Source organism: Macrotis lagotis, chromosome 3, assembly GCF_037893015.1.
Source record: "Macrotis lagotis isolate mMagLag1 chromosome 3, bilby.v1.9.chrom.fasta, whole genome shotgun sequence".
Lineage (NCBI taxonomy): Eukaryota > Metazoa > Chordata > Mammalia > Peramelemorphia > Peramelidae > Macrotis > Macrotis lagotis.
Genome location: NC_133660.1, coordinates 225,062,710 through 225,080,890, shown reverse-complemented (window position 1 = coordinate 225,080,890; position 18,181 = coordinate 225,062,710). Strand labels below are relative to the sequence as shown.

General features: G+C 40.3%; 1 protein-coding gene across 4 annotated transcripts in view; it reads left to right on the top strand.

The window, feature by feature from the left end:
* Positions 1 to 14,766, top strand: part of UVSSA (UV stimulated scaffold protein A) — a 110,184-nt gene extending 95,418 nt beyond the window's left edge. Inside the window, exons 13-14 of one of the 4 annotated variants that reach the window (XM_074229965.1) lie at positions 7,748 to 7,937; positions 12,634 to 14,766. In XM_074229965.1, coding sequence (XP_074086066.1) covers positions 7,748 to 7,937; positions 12,634 to 12,727 — 284 coding nt within the window. In that variant the 3' untranslated portion in view covers positions 12,728 to 14,766. Of the gene's footprint in view, positions 1 to 7,747; positions 7,938 to 8,722 lie in introns of all 4 variants that reach the window. The other 3 variants (XM_074229962.1, XM_074229963.1, XM_074229964.1) reach the window with 3 other exon arrangements.
* Positions 14,767 to 18,181: the final 3,415 nt, after the last annotated feature.

The window sequence follows — 18,181 nt, the reverse complement described above, 5'->3', positions numbered from 1 at the left end:
ACAGGTATCAGGACAAGCGAGGAAGGCAGGCCTCTGGCCAGTCAGATGTGAAATAGCATCTCTTTACTAACTACAGTATTGATTCCCGCCTACCCTTGCAAACTGTGTAATTTTCTTTTCCCGGCTGCTAAACTCAGTAACAATGTATGAAGAGCTTTAGGGGCCCATCAATGCTCAAAAAGGCTGCTCTTCCCTGCCAGTCTATTGATTTTTTTCAAAGGCTTTTAAATTGCTCCTTCATTTTACTCCAATGCTCATTTCGTCTCTACTGGATGTGGGCATTTTTTCGTTGTGTTTAAACAATTGCTCCATTCACTGGGTTCTTAAACTGTGACGCCTTCTTATTACTGGGAGATAAACTGTTTAGACAGTTTTCCTTAATCTTGGATTAATCGCTCCTGTATCTGAATTGTGTTCCCTGGTATTCCTTCACTTCAGAAAAATAAACTTGGCGAAGTCTTCTTATCTGTCAAATGTATGTGTTGTATTCCCTTGGGTGTTTCTTTTCCTTAACTTTGCTTCACAGCTTCATTTTCTTTCTCCTTCTATCTCTGTGTTTAAATCTGACTTTTAATTTTATACATTTAGCCACGTGCCCTTATGGTTTTAATACTGGTCCAATGACAGTGCCTTGGAGAAAGGCCAGGGCTGTTCTCAGTATGCATTAATTTCACTTCCATTCAATTTAATGAACATTTATTAAACACCTACCTTACACTCAGAGGGCTTGGAAGTTATTGAAAGCTAATGTTTTACATCAAGAGCTAATAAGTTGATAATATTTATCTCCTGGTCCATTTCAAACTATGCCCAGACTTATAGGGGTTTTCTTGGAGTTGTTTAGCATTGGGTAGGATGGATGTGGCATGATTTGAGATTTGTTTTGCTCTTATAGATTGTATGGGACAACTGGGGGAGATTTCTTCTCTTGCTTCTGGTAGTTGTAATCTCTTCTTCTTTCCTCTGCGGCATATGGATCTCAGGGGGCCTTATGTTTGTAGTTTAGAACAAATGTATATTTAAATTGATTGGGTAGGTAGGATGTTGTTTAAGGGAATGAAAACCCGGTTTTTCAAATATGTATTGATTATGTTCACTATACATTCTCTTTGTCTGCAGGGCCTTGACTGGTAGAAGTTAGTTATCTTTAGGTTAGGGGAGGGGGAAGGTTATCTTTACTGTGAATGTAAGTCCTTAGACTTCCTTCAACCAGCCCTCTTTTGTCCTGTTTCTACTCAGCCTGGAAATAGGCACTGGGATATCTCACCATTCTGAAGTACAGTGTCTGGGAGTGTCAATTGACTATTTTTACTACCTTGACCAATCACTTCCATCCAAAAGGCAACTCATCTTCTACTCCTTTAATAAAGCTTTTCCTTAACTGTGCCTTAGTCTCATCTGTGTCATGATTATTCTCCTACTAGATTGTAAACTCAGGCAAAGCCTGTATTATTTTTCATCTTTGCATTCTTAGGTCAAAACAACTGCAAAAATTGTAAATACTTAAAGGATTCTTTGATTTCATGGGTATGGACCCACTCAACTTCACCATCTCTTTTCCCATCTAATTTGTGGCTGCAATTTTGCATAAATTTTCTGCTAAATCCGAATAACTTTTCCTGGTTGTTCTTTTACTATCTTAAGACTACAAGTGTGCCACTTTCTCAGTTACTTCTCACTGTCTCTATATGACCAGTTCATGTCACTTTCTGGTCATCCATGTCCTTGATGCAAACTGTGCTCTCTGCCGGGTAGGCATGTGGGCACACTCTCCTCAATTTTCCCTCCTAGAGACCCTGGTTTCTTTTAGATCTCAGCTCAAATGCTGTCCCCTGATCTTTCTACCCCCCCACAAAAGTACCTTGTGTTTATAGATGCTTCTTCTGTAAATGTTCTGTGAATACATGTTGCCTCATCTAACTGAATGTAAGTTCTGTGAGATCAAAGAGAGAGGGTAATTTTTTTTCTCTGCATCCACAATGCTTAGCCTCATTCTTGGCAGAGTAAGCAGGCACCTGATACTTGTTGATAGATCAATAATGTCTTTCATGTCATTTCTTGTATTCATGTCAAATTGGATAATATACTATATATACCTTCTATTATCTTTCAGATCATTTTAGGTAACATACTATGTATACGTGTAAATGATAATAATCATAATAGTAATAATAATAATAACAACAACAACAATAATAATGGTTGTCCTTCTTTCTCGAAGAAGACCATGACATCAAGGAGGTGATGCCATGACAAGCGTGTGATTGGATTTGAGTGAGGGGATGCTGTGCTAAGACACCAACTTCACTTTCTTCTCCAGAGCCATCTGTGTCCAGTGGCCAGATATGAATCAGGATGACTGGAGATAGCCTTGGATGAGAGGTAGTTAGGGTTAAGTAAGTTGTCCAGGGTCACACAGTTAGCAACTGTCAGGTGTGTGAGAGTGGATTCGAACTCCTGTCCTCCTGACTCCAAGATGAATGCTCTATCCACTGTGCCATCTATCTGCCCTATATATACATACATACACACACACACACACACACACACACACACACACACACACACACACACACACACTGTGTATTATGCATCTATATACATGTATATCTGTTTTTATCTTTCCATTTACTTTAATCATGATTCATAATAAATATTTATTACATGTTTGTTGGCAATAATTTGGTTAAAGGCAGAAATGGTATACTTATCAAATTATTTGGAAATGAAACAGAGCTGAAAGGAAGAGTGTATAAGTTGAATGATAAAGATTAAAATTATCTCAGCAGGACAGAAAATTAGGTCAAATCTCATACAATAAAATTTAATAGAAAAAAATAATAGAAAATTTGCTTTACAGAATCAACTTGAAAAATAAAAAATGCATGAAGGTTTGGCTAAATAATAGTTTATCTTAAAAAGGAATTTTAATGAATTGAAAGCTTGATATGAGTTGACAGTATGAGATGGCAGTCAAAACCCCACTAATGCTAATCTAAACTGATAGTGTCCAGCACTAGGAAGATGAAACCCCCTTGTCCTTTACCCTGATCAGACCATATCCAGAGTATTATATTTAATTCTAGAGGACATATTTTGAAGGAATATCTAAAAGCTGGAAAGCATCAAAGGGTGCCCAGGAATAATAGTGTAGCCTTGAGGATTGGTTAAAAGAACTAGAGAATATTTTGTCAGGGTAGAGGACAGGATAGCAATATTTGAGGGGTTACCTTGTTGAAAGGAATCAGACATACTCTCCAGGCAGTTTCAGATTTAAGATAAGGACAAACATCTGAATAATGAAAATATCCCAAAGAGGCTGAGCTGCCTAAAGATAGAGTTCATTTCCTCTCTACTGGAGTTCTTCTAGAAAAGACTGAGGATATTGAGGAAGGGCTTGTTGTTCAGGTATTTGTTGGACTAGGTTGATGCTGAGAGCCCTTCCAAATCTGTGATTCTGAGAATAATTCAGTCCTACCTGGTCTCACTTTTCTTATCTGAAGGCCAGGGGACCATGACAACTCAACACTGACCTTCCTCACTGAGTGTTGTGAGAACTGTAACACTTAAATTGTTGTCCATGTGGGTACTCCTTTCATACAGGGTGGACTACAATCCATTTATAGCTTCTCACCCTGTGTGATTCTTGTCCATGTTCTCCCATTAGTTCTCCATCTTACCTTTTTGGAATTTGTGACCAATAGTGACTCCTACAGCATCACTGGGAAAAGTGCCATTATTTAAATGATGTAGTGTTTGTTCCAAGGAATAGCAGCTCAGGATTGTTGAAAACATTATGTAACTTCCCAAATGAAATAAAACCTATTCTATTTTCCTTATTTCAGTTCATTCTAGATCTAACTAATTCTCTATCCACAGTACCTTTCCAGGATACATGTCCTGCTGGACTAACTCAAAGTTGCTTGTCTGGACATAAGAATTCTACATTCTTTTTTTCTTTTCTTACGTGGCATACTGAACTGATCTCTTCTGCGTGATTATGTATCTATTGAGGAAATGCTGTAGTATTCTGGGAATTGTGACAGTCATGCCAATGTCATCTACAGAAGGAGCCTCTAGAAGACCTTACTGTCTATAGGGAATACTTCTTGCAACTGGACTGTGTGTAAGACAGTGTTGACAAGCACATATACCCCACTTGATACTGATAATCTTAGGATTGTTGAATAGAAATCTCATATGACCTTAACATATAAATGAGAAACAAAATGCTAGAAAAGAGCCTTTAAGTCTTCATTTTTTTCCCTATAATGTCAGATGCTTTTTTTTGCAGTCAACAAATAGAAAGCTCTTTTAGTCTGTCTTTCAATTAATTGTGTGACTACTGTACAGATGTAGTTGAAATATGTTTGTAAAAACCTGCCTGCTCTTTGCTTTTATTTTCATCAGTTATCTTCATACATGTCTAGATCATTTTCATAAAAATTTCATAGAGATAAGAAAGTAAGCATTTGAGTAATATCATCTCATTCATCTTTTTTATTTGATGATAGCATCATTTTTTTCATTCATTTAGTATTTTCTGCTTTTTCAGATATCTTGAATAATTATTCCTCAATGCCTTCAAATTTGTGTTAACTCTAGCATGAATTTTTTCTAAATGTACTTAAGTTTATTCCAACTACTTTTCCCATCATTGTATTTTGGGGAGTGCTTTTCCTTTTTCATATAGCTCATTAGAGACTGAGGGTTAGCATTTAGATGTAATTCTGCTTCCTTCAGTGATGAATGTTATCAAAAGCTGTTCCATTTTCTACATATTTGTTAGCCTCTTTCAAGAGTCACCTATAATGTTCTTGAGATCTCTGACCTGAGTCAGAGTCATGTTGTTCTTGAAGAAGACTATGACATAGGGGCAGCTAGGTGGCGCAGTGGATAGAGCACCAGCCCTGGAGTCAGGAGTCCAAGCATGTGATTGGATTTGAGTAAGGCGGTCTGTGCTAAGTCACCAGCTTCACTTTCTTCTCCAGAGCCATCTGGGTCCAGTGACCAGGTATGGATCAAGATGATTGGAGATGACCCTGGATGTGAGGCAATAGGGTTAAGTGATTGTCCAGGGTCACACAGTTCGTAATTGTCAAGTGTCTGAGACTGGCTTTGAACTCCCTGACTCCAAGGCCAGTGCTCTATCCACTGTGTCAACTGGCTGCCCATATCAGACTCATATCAAACTTTTAAAGACCTGTTTTCCCCTTCACTGCTATTTTATGAAATGTTAATGCTTGTAATCTTCCACTATTTTCTTCTGTAATATTTTGATAAAATAATATGACCATTGGCTTGTATGTCTTTCTAATTGGCAAGAAGGCCCAATATTTACCAGATGAGGTGAGTTCTGGGCTCTTTTACCCTTATTTTTGTTTTAATTGCTTTGCATAGGTTAAATTTCTTTAGGAATGGTGATAGTCTGTCAATGTCTTATTTGAGCCATTTCCTGTTTTTTCAAAGTTAACAGCTTATTGGGATGTGGCAAGGTGAAGCTATTGTAGTTGCCCATTATATCTGCTTAGTTTTTCTTCTAATTTGGAGTCGATCTTGACTTTTGCCACAATAAGATAGTATCAGACTACACATAGGCCATTGTTTATAAATGATTCTTATGTTACTAATAGGTCACTTTCTATCTGTTAAGATATAATCAGTTTCATTCAGTTCTCACTATATCTAGAATTTTTCAACTGTTTTATTGTAGAATGTAGTCATGATATATAGGCATGAGACTTCTGAAGGGTCTAGAAGTCTCTGATTTTTTTTTTTGTTTCTTAATCCTGAATCAGACTTTATAGCAAATTTTTTGCCCTCTTCCCCTGTGTCTTGCATTGAAGTCAACATTTGTATTGAAGTCAACAAATATGTATGTGTTTGTTTATGTTTGTGTTCTTGTAAAGTTAGCTAGAAGATTTTGTTGAATTCTTGGTATAATCTCTTTTGTTCTTTGTCCTTTGCAACAGATGTTAGTATAAAAAGCTTTAATTATCTTTTTTTTCAAAATGAATTGATCTTGTCTCATGAAGTGACTTTTTTTGTTGCCTTTAGGCATATGACGGAACCAATTCTGTCAGCTTTTCAAGCTCTCCTACTTAGCTCTTGTGTCTTCTGATTTGACATATAATTAGAATGAAATCATTGACATAGTTCAGTTCCTTCAGGGTGATTATAGACTAAGGGGTCACTGGACAAGGGTCAGTCAATAATAGACCTTCTATTAAGCACCTACTGTGTGTTAGGTATTAGATCTCATGGTTAGAGCACCAATGATCCAATGACTATTTGTAGATGCTCTAAAACTTGTGTTATTCTTGGCAGTCTGTGCCTATCCCTGTTGGGATGAAGAAGACGGCACTCAAGATCTACTTTGCAATTTTTTTCTCTTTCCTGGATTGCTAAAAGTCAAATAATTCATCATCTAATAATGACTATCCCCCTGATGATGACTCCTCTGTAGGTCCAGTCCTTAGTTGTCCAAATCAGGTCTGAACTTGAAGGCTCTTCAGCTTGGTAGAGTTGTCAGAAGTTGTGCCCTGCCATTTTCAGATGAAGAAATTAAAGTTATCTATAGTCATATAGTCTAAATCACTATTGATTTGAGAAAGGCAAATTAAAACAACTCTTAAGGTGCTGTCTCAGGCCTATCAGATTGATTAATATGACAGAAATAGAATATGATAAAAGTTGGAGTGGATATGGAGAAACAGGGACACTAAGGCACTGTTGGTAGAGTTGGGAACTAATCTAGCCATTCTGGAGAGGATTTCAAACTATGTCCAAAGGGCAATTGAATTGTGCATACCCTTTGATCCAGTAATACCACTGCTAGGCCTATATACCCTGAAGAGATCATAAAACAGGAAAAAAGACCCACATATACAAAAATATTTATAACAGCTTTTTTTGTGGTAGCAAAGAATTGGAAATTGAGGGTATGTCCATCAATGAGAATGACCGAACAAGTTGTGGTATATGAATGTGATGGAGTACTATTATTTTGTAAGAAATTGTGAGTGAGCAGACTTCAGGAAAGTCTGGAAAGAATTACATGAACTGATGCTGATGGAAGTGAACAGAACTGGGAGAACATTGGCCACATTAACGGCAACCTTGTATGATGATCATTTTGATGGACTCATTGCCTCTCAGCAGTTCAGTGATTAAGGACAATTCTAAAAGACTAGCGAAGGGGGCAGCTAGGTGGTGCAGTGGATAGAGCACCGGCCCTGGAGTCAGGAGTACCTGAGTTCAAACCCGGCCTCAGACACTTAATAATTACCTAGCTGTGTGGCCTTGGGCAAGCCACTTAACCCCATTTGCCTTGCAGAAACCTAAAAAAAGAAAAAAAAAGGAAAAAAAGCTCTACTGCAATTCAGGTTCAAGTTGTTCATATGAACATTTGAAATGGAGATGTTGCGGGGCGGCTAGGTGGTGCAGTGGATAAAGCACCGGCCCTGGAGTCAGGAGTACCTGGGTTCAAATCTGGTCTCAGACACTTAATAATTACCTAGCTGTGTGGCCCTGGGCAAGCCACTTAACCCCATTTGCCTTGCAAAAACCTAAAACAAACAAAAAAAAAAATAACATTAATTTTAAAAAGGAAAAGAAATTGTGTTCTGGTGAGTGGCCTGCTGAATGACTGAAGCCAGGATCACCTGTGTGCTACAATGAAGCCTTCAGAATAAAGAAAAAAATGAATACAAAGAATTTTTCTAAAACAGTTATTTCCTTTTAACAGAGTGGCAAGATGTGGAGTTTATGAAGGAAGTTGAAGCGGCTACTGGAGTGGATCTTGGCTCTGCCAGGTACAGTAAAAAAGGAATGGAGGGCAAAAGCAAAGGAAAGAAGAAGAAGTATCCAAATCTGACTGACCTAAAGCAGCAAGACAATACATCCCGGGCAAGGATTGGGAAGAAGGTGTTTGAAAAGTAAGTGATGTCCCCCATCCAAAGTGTGCTCCTTCTGCTGTCCTTGTTGATCTCTCCATTGCTGTTTAACCTTACTTTTCAAGGTAGCTTGGACCTGGGCTTGGAATCAAAAGAGCTGGGTTTAAATCTCCCTTCTGCCACTCCATGACTGTGTAACTTTGGGGAAATTGCTGCCTCTTTGAGTCAGATTTTCTTCTCTGTAAAGTGAGAACAGTAAACTGGGCCCTGCAGATAAGTGGCAATGGATAAGAGCACCAGCCCTGGAGGAACTGAGTTCAAATTTGATCCAAGACCCTTGACACTTGGCACTTACTAGCTGTATGATCCTGGGCAAGTCACTTAATGCTCATTGTCTTGCCAAAATAAAAAGATAAGAGAGAGAGAGAGAGAGAGAGAGAGAGAGAGAGACAGAGACAGAGAGACAATTGAAGAGAGGGAAGTGGAGAGGCTGGGAAAGTTGCCAGTGAAGAATTTCCTGGACTAATGGAGGTGAGCCCCTTCTTTGCAGCCTAGTGCTTTAGAGAAAGTTGTCTGGATCACTGAGATGTTAAGTGACCTGCCTTATGTTTTATTTATTTTTAATTTTAAAAATGCTCTGGACACCAAGTATTTCTGTTTTTAAACTTTCTGTCCATTGGTCATGAAATCTTTTTGCTCTTATATGAAGAAATTAGTAGTCAGAGAGCTTGAGTAACCAGAATGATGTGCCATCTGTTTTCTTCTCTGTCTCACATTGAGAGGAAAATTTTCATACTCTTTGCCATTGACTTTTTGTGTACCTATAGGCCATGGTGCTATAGATGGAGAGAGGAGTGCTGAAGATGGGCATGCTCCTGCCACTTGGGAACCAGCCCAGGGAAGGTGCCCCTGCTGGTAGAAGGGAAGGATGCTATGTTCTGGCCTCGGGGCTAATGTGGGTACCTGCCCCTGCATGGGTACCCTACCCAGCACCAGCTCCCCTTGAAGTACCAAGGGTTCACTTTTCTCCTCTCTGACTAGATTTGGAGACTAAATGATGAGCTATAGCTGCAAGAATGCAGAAGGTAACTCAGAGTTCTCCATTTTTCCTGGAGTTTATTTCAGAATATTTACTGATTCTTTGATGAAGAGTCTGGTGTACTGTAAAGACCCCTAGTGTGGAGGAAGAGAGCAGGGTTCAGGTGTTGGTTTTGCCCCTCACTAACTGCAGAATGTGAGTGCTGGGGTGGATTTCTAAGGCTCTTCTCACATTCTCATCCTAAGGAGTTGGGGCTGGTGTTTGGGATCTCCAGATTAGACAGTGGGCTCCATCTCCAGATAAATTGTAAGCTCTTGACAGGCCCAGGCAGCAATGAGCAGAGGTCTCTTTACCTTCCCACTGGAGGGCCTTTCTTCTTGCACCCTTCCTGCCTGGAACTGCTTGGGAATTGCTGCAGACAAATAAGCAGCTGTGACTGGGTTTTGGTCCAGACAGGATTCTCCCAGCCCTCTGAGGAGTGAGGGCTAAAAATAATTAGCTTAGAAGGAAATAGGAAAGTGATCTCTATGCAATGGGAGGCAGGCAGTGGCCAGGAAAGAGTCCTAGGTTTGGTGGGAGTCAAGAGACCTGGGTTTGTCTCCTCAAGTTGATACACCCTGGCTCTGACCTCACTGGGCTAGTGAGAGGAATCTGTGGGAATCTCAAAGCAAACATATGCCATCACTTTCTGTTGTTGTCCATGGTCCCATTGGACCCTTCCAGCAGTGATATGCAAGAGTATTCTCCCCTTTTGGCAGAGGAGGAGATGAAGATCCTAGAGATGAGCACACGCCTTCAGGGTCAGCTTACTGGAAAGGCAGAATGGGGATTCCAGGCCAGGCTTTCCTATATTCCCTGACTCTGTCTGACCCTTGCTCAGCTCAGAGATTGCTGGGCCTTGCCTTCAAGGTGAATGGGGTTAAGTGGCTTGTCCAAGGCCACACAGCTAGGTAATTATTAAGTGCCTGAGACCGGATTTGAACCCAGGTACTTCTGATTCCAGGGTCTGTGCTTTATCCACTACGCCACCTAGCCACCCCAGGAATTTGTTTTGATTGGATAGGGATTGGGAGGCAGAGGGGAGCTAAATATTTTGTTGCCTCCTCCCCCAAAAAAGGAAGACAAAGAAAGAGGGTCCCTGAGATAATTTTTTTAAGAACAGAATTTTGTTGAATTTATTATTTATTTAAAAGGAAAAAAGGATTATTTAATATAACTAATCCCTTAACTTCAGAATTTACAAACAAATTCAGAACTTTAAAAAATTAATATCAAATAATCTCAAATAAATGTCAAATTGATGTTCCTAAAGGATAGTTCTGTTAATGTAACAGCCCTCTCCCCCAATTCAATGAACTCCAGTGACTCTCCTGTGCCTCTAAGATCAAAATCAATCCTCTGTTTGACTTGCTAACCTAGTCCCTTCCTCCCTTTCTGGTCCTCTTATACTTACAACCCTCTGCATACTTGATGATCTAGTGACCCCAACCTCCAGCCACTTTCTGGCCTTCTAGGCCTGTGTCACTTTAGTGATCTCCATCTTCCAACTCTACACGTTTTCATTTGCGGTCCTCTTGTTTGAAATGCTTCTTCATTTCATCCCTGTCTCCTTCTCAGCTTCCCTAGCTTTCTTCTAGTCTCAACTAAAGTCTGACTGGTAAGGACCAGTCCTCCTTAACCTTAGGACCTTCCCTTAAGACCCCCCCTCTCCTGGCTGCATCTCCCTGGCAGCAGCTGCTACTTTTGTCTTTGTATTCCTAGCCTGGCACAATACTGGACCCATTGCAGCAGCCACCAGTTAATAAACTTTAGTTTACTCATTTAAATCCAGGCTACATCTGTAATTATCATTAGGAGGGTGTTCAAGGTTGTGATTAGACCACCAAATACCCCAGTCCCTGACTGTCCACTAGATTGGTAAATAGAACAGAGCTGGGAAACCTGAGTTTGAGACAATAGAATTTGATTCTCCAGTGGTTTCACAGTCTCATCATTGTGCTTCTTTGTGACCCTGACACACATCATAACCATTCACAAATCCTTTCTTCTAGGTGGTGAGGCAGAGACAGTGGGTATTAAGCATTTACTTTGTATCAGGCAAGATGCTAACTGAAGCCAACAAGATAGTCCCTGCCCTCAAGAAGCTTATGCTCTAATGGGGGGAGGACAGTGGGGAGCTGGAAGATGAAGTTGTTGAGTGGGAATGGTCAGAGCAGAATTTGAGAGCCTTTCCAGGGGATTGAGACAGAGGTGGAAAGAATGTGAGTGAGAGAAAGAGTTGTCTCATGGACGAAGTAACTTGTCAGGAGAGCAGAGGAAGGTCGTGGATAAGCAGGAGGAGGAAGAAGAAGAGAAAGAAGAGGAGTGCATCTGTGTTGTGTGTTTCTTGGCTGTGTCCTTCACAAACAATCACTGTTCTCTATTTCTTGACCATCTCTTTGATTCCCAGGCAATACCGAGTATACCTGCTACTTCTGCTCCTGATTCATGATCTAAGCAACAGATGCTCTCTGCTTTGCCAACCTCAGGACTGGTGTGAGGCCTTGTACAATAAGGGAATATGTGAAGGAGCTTTGCCACCCTTGGGGTTGGTGGAGAACAGTGGGATATTGGAATGGATTAAATAAAATGTGAACTTGTTTACTTCTGTTCATAAAACCTTACTAAATGAAAATTATTTGCATATCACAAGAGCTAAATTTGTTAACATGACAAATTTGTTCTGCCTTATTAGTGCAATGTTAGACCTGATGAGTAATGACTTGTCCCTCCCTCCATTTTCCTGCAAACCTTCCAGCCTTCTTTCAAGACTCAGGCATCATAGTTTGGTGGAAGGATGGCAGACTAAGTGTAAGGATGCCTAGGTCCAAGGTCTGCTGGTGATGCCCGATAGGACTTAAGCAAGCCAGCAGGCATTTGCCAGAATGAGTGGTCTCTTCAGGAAGTGCCTTCCAACAGTTGCTTTCCAGGAGTCCAGTACGCTCTAGTTTTTAGTGTTTAGACTAGGAGATGTTATCAGGTAAGGAAACAAATGTCATAACAATAGCTCAGCAGGTCAGCTGCCACTTCAAGTAGATCCTTGTTAGGCTGGCAACTTATTACCATCACCCTCCTTGATGGAGAGGCTTGCTGAGTTTTGAACCCAAAACAGCTAAAAGTAATTACTTTTAGCAGGCTGGCTCTGGACTAGGCTTGATCCTTTCCAGAAAAGAAAATGACCCTCAGAGCAGGACATTTTGTCCCCCTCCTCCTTTTCCTTCTCCTCATAGGGACTGAGTACTACTGAGTACCTCTGAGTCTGAAGACCCTTTTCCCTAAAGTAGTTCAGATATAGGGGCAGTGATAGCAATCTGGTGGGGAAAGTACAACATCTCCCACAGACACTTCTTAGGAAGGAGACAACCTTCATGTGGACATTTGAGAAACAGTGGGTTGGAATGCATAGGAAATTGGCTTTGGTATCAGGTTCAAATTCTGCCTCAGACACTAGTCATTTGACTGGGCCAGTTATTTCATCTCCCTATGCCTTAGTTTCTACATCTGTAAAACAAGGCAACTAGATTCAATGGCTTCTTGGGACCCTCCCAGCCCTCAGTCCATAGTTTTATGATTCTTCCCCCTCTGTCTCCCACTCCTACACCTGCCCGGTGTGTTCTGTGATTGACTTTTCTGAGTGACTTCCTTTTTTTTTTTTTGCAGAGGAGCAGTGAAACGGGTAATAAAGGCCATGAATCGTATGGACCAGAAGAAGCACGAGAAGTTTGCCAACCAGTTCAACTATGCATTAAATTAAATTATTTCCAAACTGATCCTTGGGGAGAAGACACAACACTCATGGGACTGGAACTAAGTGCTGTGGAATCTCCAAGACCTTGCTGTGATGCCTCAGGGCCCAGCTCTGCCCTCCCTTTCCCACCAGTGGATCATTTCCTTCCATCCATTAACTTTTGAGATTGGATAATGAACGTGACTTTCAGCAACAGCCCCAGGACCAGACACAATTATGTGTATTTAGCATCAGCTGGTAACTGTTTGGACTCAACACTAAATATAGTGAGCTCCATGTAAGGTCTCATAATGTTCCAATTAAAGTTCTGGGGGCTTTTCCTGGCTTGTGGGCTGATGCCATCAACTCTTTAGGGCCTGGGCTGTTAGCTTTATGGTATGTGGATGTCCACTAATGTCAACCCCAGCTGAAGCTCTTTAAATCCTGCCCACCACCCTGGGTCCAGTCCCTGGTGCTACCCCATGCTAGGGCATGGCATGGAGAGGGACTGCCTGCTTTTAAAGGGCTACGCTGGATGTGAATTAAGCTGTGGCAACAACAGTTGCGAGTTGTAGTGGGTCTGGAGAACAATGAATTTGTATTAGGTTACACAGGACCACATTTGTCACTGTGATTCTCTTTATAACTTTCCTGAGCCTTTCATGAATTTTAAATTATTGTTTGCAATGATAATTATTAATTATAATTAATAAAAATTATTATTAAAATGATTTTCTCATTGTAAATAAAGCATAAAAAGCCCTCTTAGGTAGCATAGTGTTATAGAATAGGTGATGGAAGGCAGGAGATTTGGATTCAAGATAATCTCTTCAACTGACACCATGTGATCTTGGATAAGTTGTCATGGGCTGTTCCCCCATCTGTAAAGTTATCCTGTGTGAGAAAAAGTGCTCTGTAATCCTTAAAATACCAGAGAAATACAAATTGTTATTTTTTGTGGTGTAATTCTATCTTTTCTCTTTTTAAAAATTGTTTGTGCTTCTGGATCCCTTGGAGATAATGGAAAAAGAATTTTTCATTGTCCCTTACACTGACTTAGAAGGGCTCTGCTTTCCCCAACTAACATGGGACACGGAGAGTTCTGAATTTTGAGCGAGACTTGACTGATGCTTATTAGCTCTGAGATTGTGAGCTCTGTGCCTTGGTTTCCTCATCCTTAAAATGTGGATAATACCTATACTCAAATGGTAAACCATAAAATGCCAAGATGAAAATTATGACCATTTTTATCAAGCATAATATTGGGTGTTGGGGACCTGGTGGCAACATAGAAAGACCACTAGATTTGGAGTGATGCTAATTTTAAATCCAGGATCTGCCATTTCCTATTTGTGTGATCTTCGAAACTTAGTTTCCTAATCTGTAGAATGAGGTGGCTTGGACTAGGTCACCTCTAGGGTCACTTCCAGCTTTAAATCTGTTATTTTAAGCATGGAATAGTCTATGAAGCTCTCTCTCTGAAAGAGAGACCCTTTGGGAAACTTTGAGGTGTCAGAGATAATAAGCATGGGATTCTGAGGTTCCTCAATTACCTTTTCCATAGGACTGTAGTCACTGACAGGTTATAAGTCGGGAAACCACTAGGGGGCATTGTGGAGAGAAGCCCAAGGTTGCTGCACTTCTTGGAAAGTGTAAATAGCACTTTCATGAATTGGTCATAGTCTTAAATGCCCTACAAAGAGGAGGTGCCTCTGAGCACTTGTGGAATATGAATGATTGCACCAGGAGAGCCGGTAATTATACTAATCCTATGGCACATTCTTCTGTAAAATGAAGTTTTGTTCTCCCAATTATAGCAGAATATAGTGAAAGGAGACTGGACATAGATTTGAATTTCAGCTCTGCTGCTTACAATACATGTAACTGTGGGCAAATCACTTCATCTGGCTTTCGTTTTTGCATCAGTTGTCTCAGTCTCAGTTTCCTTATCTATAAAATGAGGTTGATAATAACTCCCAAGTTCCAAAATTGCTATAAGAAAAGTGCTATATCGGTGAGATCTGTGATTGTAATTAAAACAAGAGGACAGATTTGACTTTGCTGATCCTTTTCAGCTCTAAATATCTGACTCTTCCTGGAACTCACCTATAAAATGAAAAAAAAGTTGGACCAGATCAGGGCTTCTTAATCTGGAGTCTTCTAAACTTTTCTAAAAATAAATATTTTGATAGCTTTGTCAATATCATTGATATCCTTTTGTAATCTTATGTATTCTATTTTATACATTTTAAAAATCTTATTCTGAGAGAGGTCCCTAGATAGACTTTACCAAATTGTCAAAGGGGTAAGAGTCCCAGAATTAACTGGTATCTGGAGTCTCTTCCTTTTGTAGACCTTATGAGCCTGTTTTATCCATTTATGTGACTAGATTTTAATATCATAGATTTGCTTGAAGTAAGGCACTTTTTCCTGGGGACTGGGCTTCTGTGCTGATAATTACAGCTCACCACCTATATTACATAGACTGTATTACAGTATGATTATACCTTACCAACATTGAAAAATGAATTTATTATAGTTTCTTTATCTGTAGAGCGACTTTCAGAGTGGGATCCGTGATATCCTGATGGTTTTGATCATGGGAATGAACTACTACTTTTCTCCAGGGACTTCTAACTTCTGTTCACCATCCCAAAAAGGTTTTTTGATATTGGTCCCTTCTAACTAGGCATACCTGGATTTAATGGCCATGACATCTTTATATATCTTTGTCAGGAGGTAGAAGGGGAGGGGAGGAAGGTTTCCCTTGAAGCTGTGTTTTGATCAGAGAATCACAGAATCTCATAGTTGCCTTCCTTAGAGCTAGCAGTTTACCTCATGTAGTTTGATTAATGATTCTGAAGAAAGAAAAAGAAGGAATCAATTGCCAAACATCCAGTTACCCATCACAAAAAACGATGACCCTGGGATTTGAAGATAATAGCTAGCTTTTATAAAGAACTTCAAGGTTTGCAAGGTGCTTCTCTCCTTTGGTCCTCATAACACCCCTCTGAAGTCAGTGTAATCATTATCCCCATTTAATAAAAGAAAAATAATGGGGCTAAGAAAAAGTAGGTGACCTGCTCAGGATAACGCAGCTAGGAAGCATTTGAACTCAAGTCTTCCTGTCTTCCTGGACCCAAGTCTAGTGCTCTATCTACAATGCCACCCAGCTCTCTAAATATATATATATATATATGACCCTCTTTTTCTCCCTTCCATATCCTTCCTTGGGTCACAACTTGCTTTATATTGTGAGGGACGTTCCTGGCAATGGGAAGAAAATGAGCATGTGTTCCAAAGTCTATCTTGGTGTTTTTCCCATGGAACCTCAGAGTTGAATGAAAGGGCCCTCAGAGGCCATTGAGTTCAACTAAACAGGATTCTCTTACTATAACATTTTTGACAAGTAGTCCCTCAGTTTCTGTTTCAAAACCTACAGTGATGAACTTTCCTGATCTGATCCCAACCTCCCACTCCTGTCCCCTTCCTCAAACTATGCCATATAAGACTTGTTTGACTGGGGGTTCATAGAGCCTAAGAGCTACAAGAGACTTCAAAAGGCTTCTTTTCCAACCCGTACCTAGCAACAATTCCCTGAGCCTCTCTGACCAATGATCATCCAGACTTCATTAAAAGATGCCCAGTGTTGGAGTGTTTACTTATTCATGAAGAAGCTATTCCACTTAGGAGAATTTTTAACTTTTAGCAAGGAAATCTGCTTCCCTATGACTGTGCTGTCTTTAGGTTTTCTGTCCATACCCAAACAGAACATAATTCCTTTTCCATCTGCTAGCCCTGTATGTTCTCCTAAATCTCTTCTTCAGGTTGAACATTCCCAGATCCTTCAGCCAACCCTTGTTCTTCCCTATCTGGATTCCCTTTTATAAACTCTCTCACTTCAAGAATTTGCAGCACTGCCTTTGGAGAACTAAGGACTAGGCTTGTTTTGGTAGGTCCCAGGAAGCAAAAGTGGAAGGCAAATGGAGTTTTGACTCATTCTAACAAGAAACTTTCTAACAAGCAGAGATACCGCAGAGAGGAACGGAGTCCCAATCTGGGAGGTAGCAAACTTCTCACTAGAGATTTGTCAAATGATGGCTGGATGAGTGCTTGTCAGGGATATTGTAGAAAGATTCTCACTCAGGCAAGTGTTGGACTAGATAAAACCCCTTCTAGCTCTGAGATTCTCTGGGTCTCTTAAATCTTCCTTCACTGAGTGAAGGCTCAGACTTTCCTGACCAGTGTCATGCCAGAGCTACTCCCCTGGCCTTCACCCTTGATGCAGGAGTGGTCTGACTCCTGATACCAAGGGTTAAGGGAAAAGCTGCTTTACTCAAGTGTTTCAAGGTGGTGCTAATTAGCTTGGCTCTAATGAGCACGGAGTAGGGACTGCCTGCAGTTAGTTACCTCCAAGAGACTGTGGAGGTTCTGATTCAGTTGGCATTCTAATTTGCATAATGACAAAGTGGTGGCATTCCATCCCCCATTAATTTGCTATATTTATAAGACCATAATGAACTCTGCTATTCTGGGGTCCTCTAAAGGCTTGATAGAAGACACAAGAAGCCAATCTGCATGGATTTTAAATGGAACATAGAACATCAGAGCAAGGCAAGGATCTTAGAACTAAGAATGCCTGAGATTGGAAGGACCTCACAGCACAACACGGAATGTTAACCCAACAGCATGATAAAGAAATTCAAAAGACTGCATTCCGAAGAGGAATGAAGGAATGACTGATCTAAGGTTTTCCATAAATGAAGGTTCAGCTCATTGCTTTGCCCTCCTATCAGAGGACTCCCTGGTTGTAGGGAACTGGTGTGAGAATACCAAACTGATTGAGGTTCCTGGAGGTACTATGGATAAAGACAAAGGAGTATAATCAGACACATTCCTTTAAACATAATATTCTGTACCCTTCAGCCATTTTTGTGGAAAACCAAGGAAGCTGGATGTTCTCTGAAGGAAGGAAGTGGGTTCTCCTTCACATGCCCCTGATGGTTTTATATACTGTTCTTGGTCAGTAGATACTTGCTGAATTGAAAGGTTTCTGTGATCAGGGCAATTAAGGAGTCAAGAGTTAAGGAGAATCAGAGGAACAACTAAATCAACATTTATTGAATTGACAACTTTGGTGTTCCAGGTCAAATAGAATTCTGTGAGATAATTTCCATAACAACAATATTTTCCCCTCTTAAATGTTAAATATAACAAATATATATAAAAGATTTATGATATTTTGTCATGAAATTAGACTTTATTTCTTGTTTCCTCCACCAAAAGCCAACTCTTCCCTCTTAACATGGCATGGCAGTGTGTCTTGAGCTCTCCAGGTTCATGCCAATGGTCAAGGGGCCCAAGTGGCCCCTCCAATGATGGAAAGGCTTGGAATATTTTGCAAAATAAGAATAGAACCATCAGTGGTCACCAGTCAGCATTAAGTGTCTAGTTTTGCTTGGCATTTTGTAAGTGCTTAAA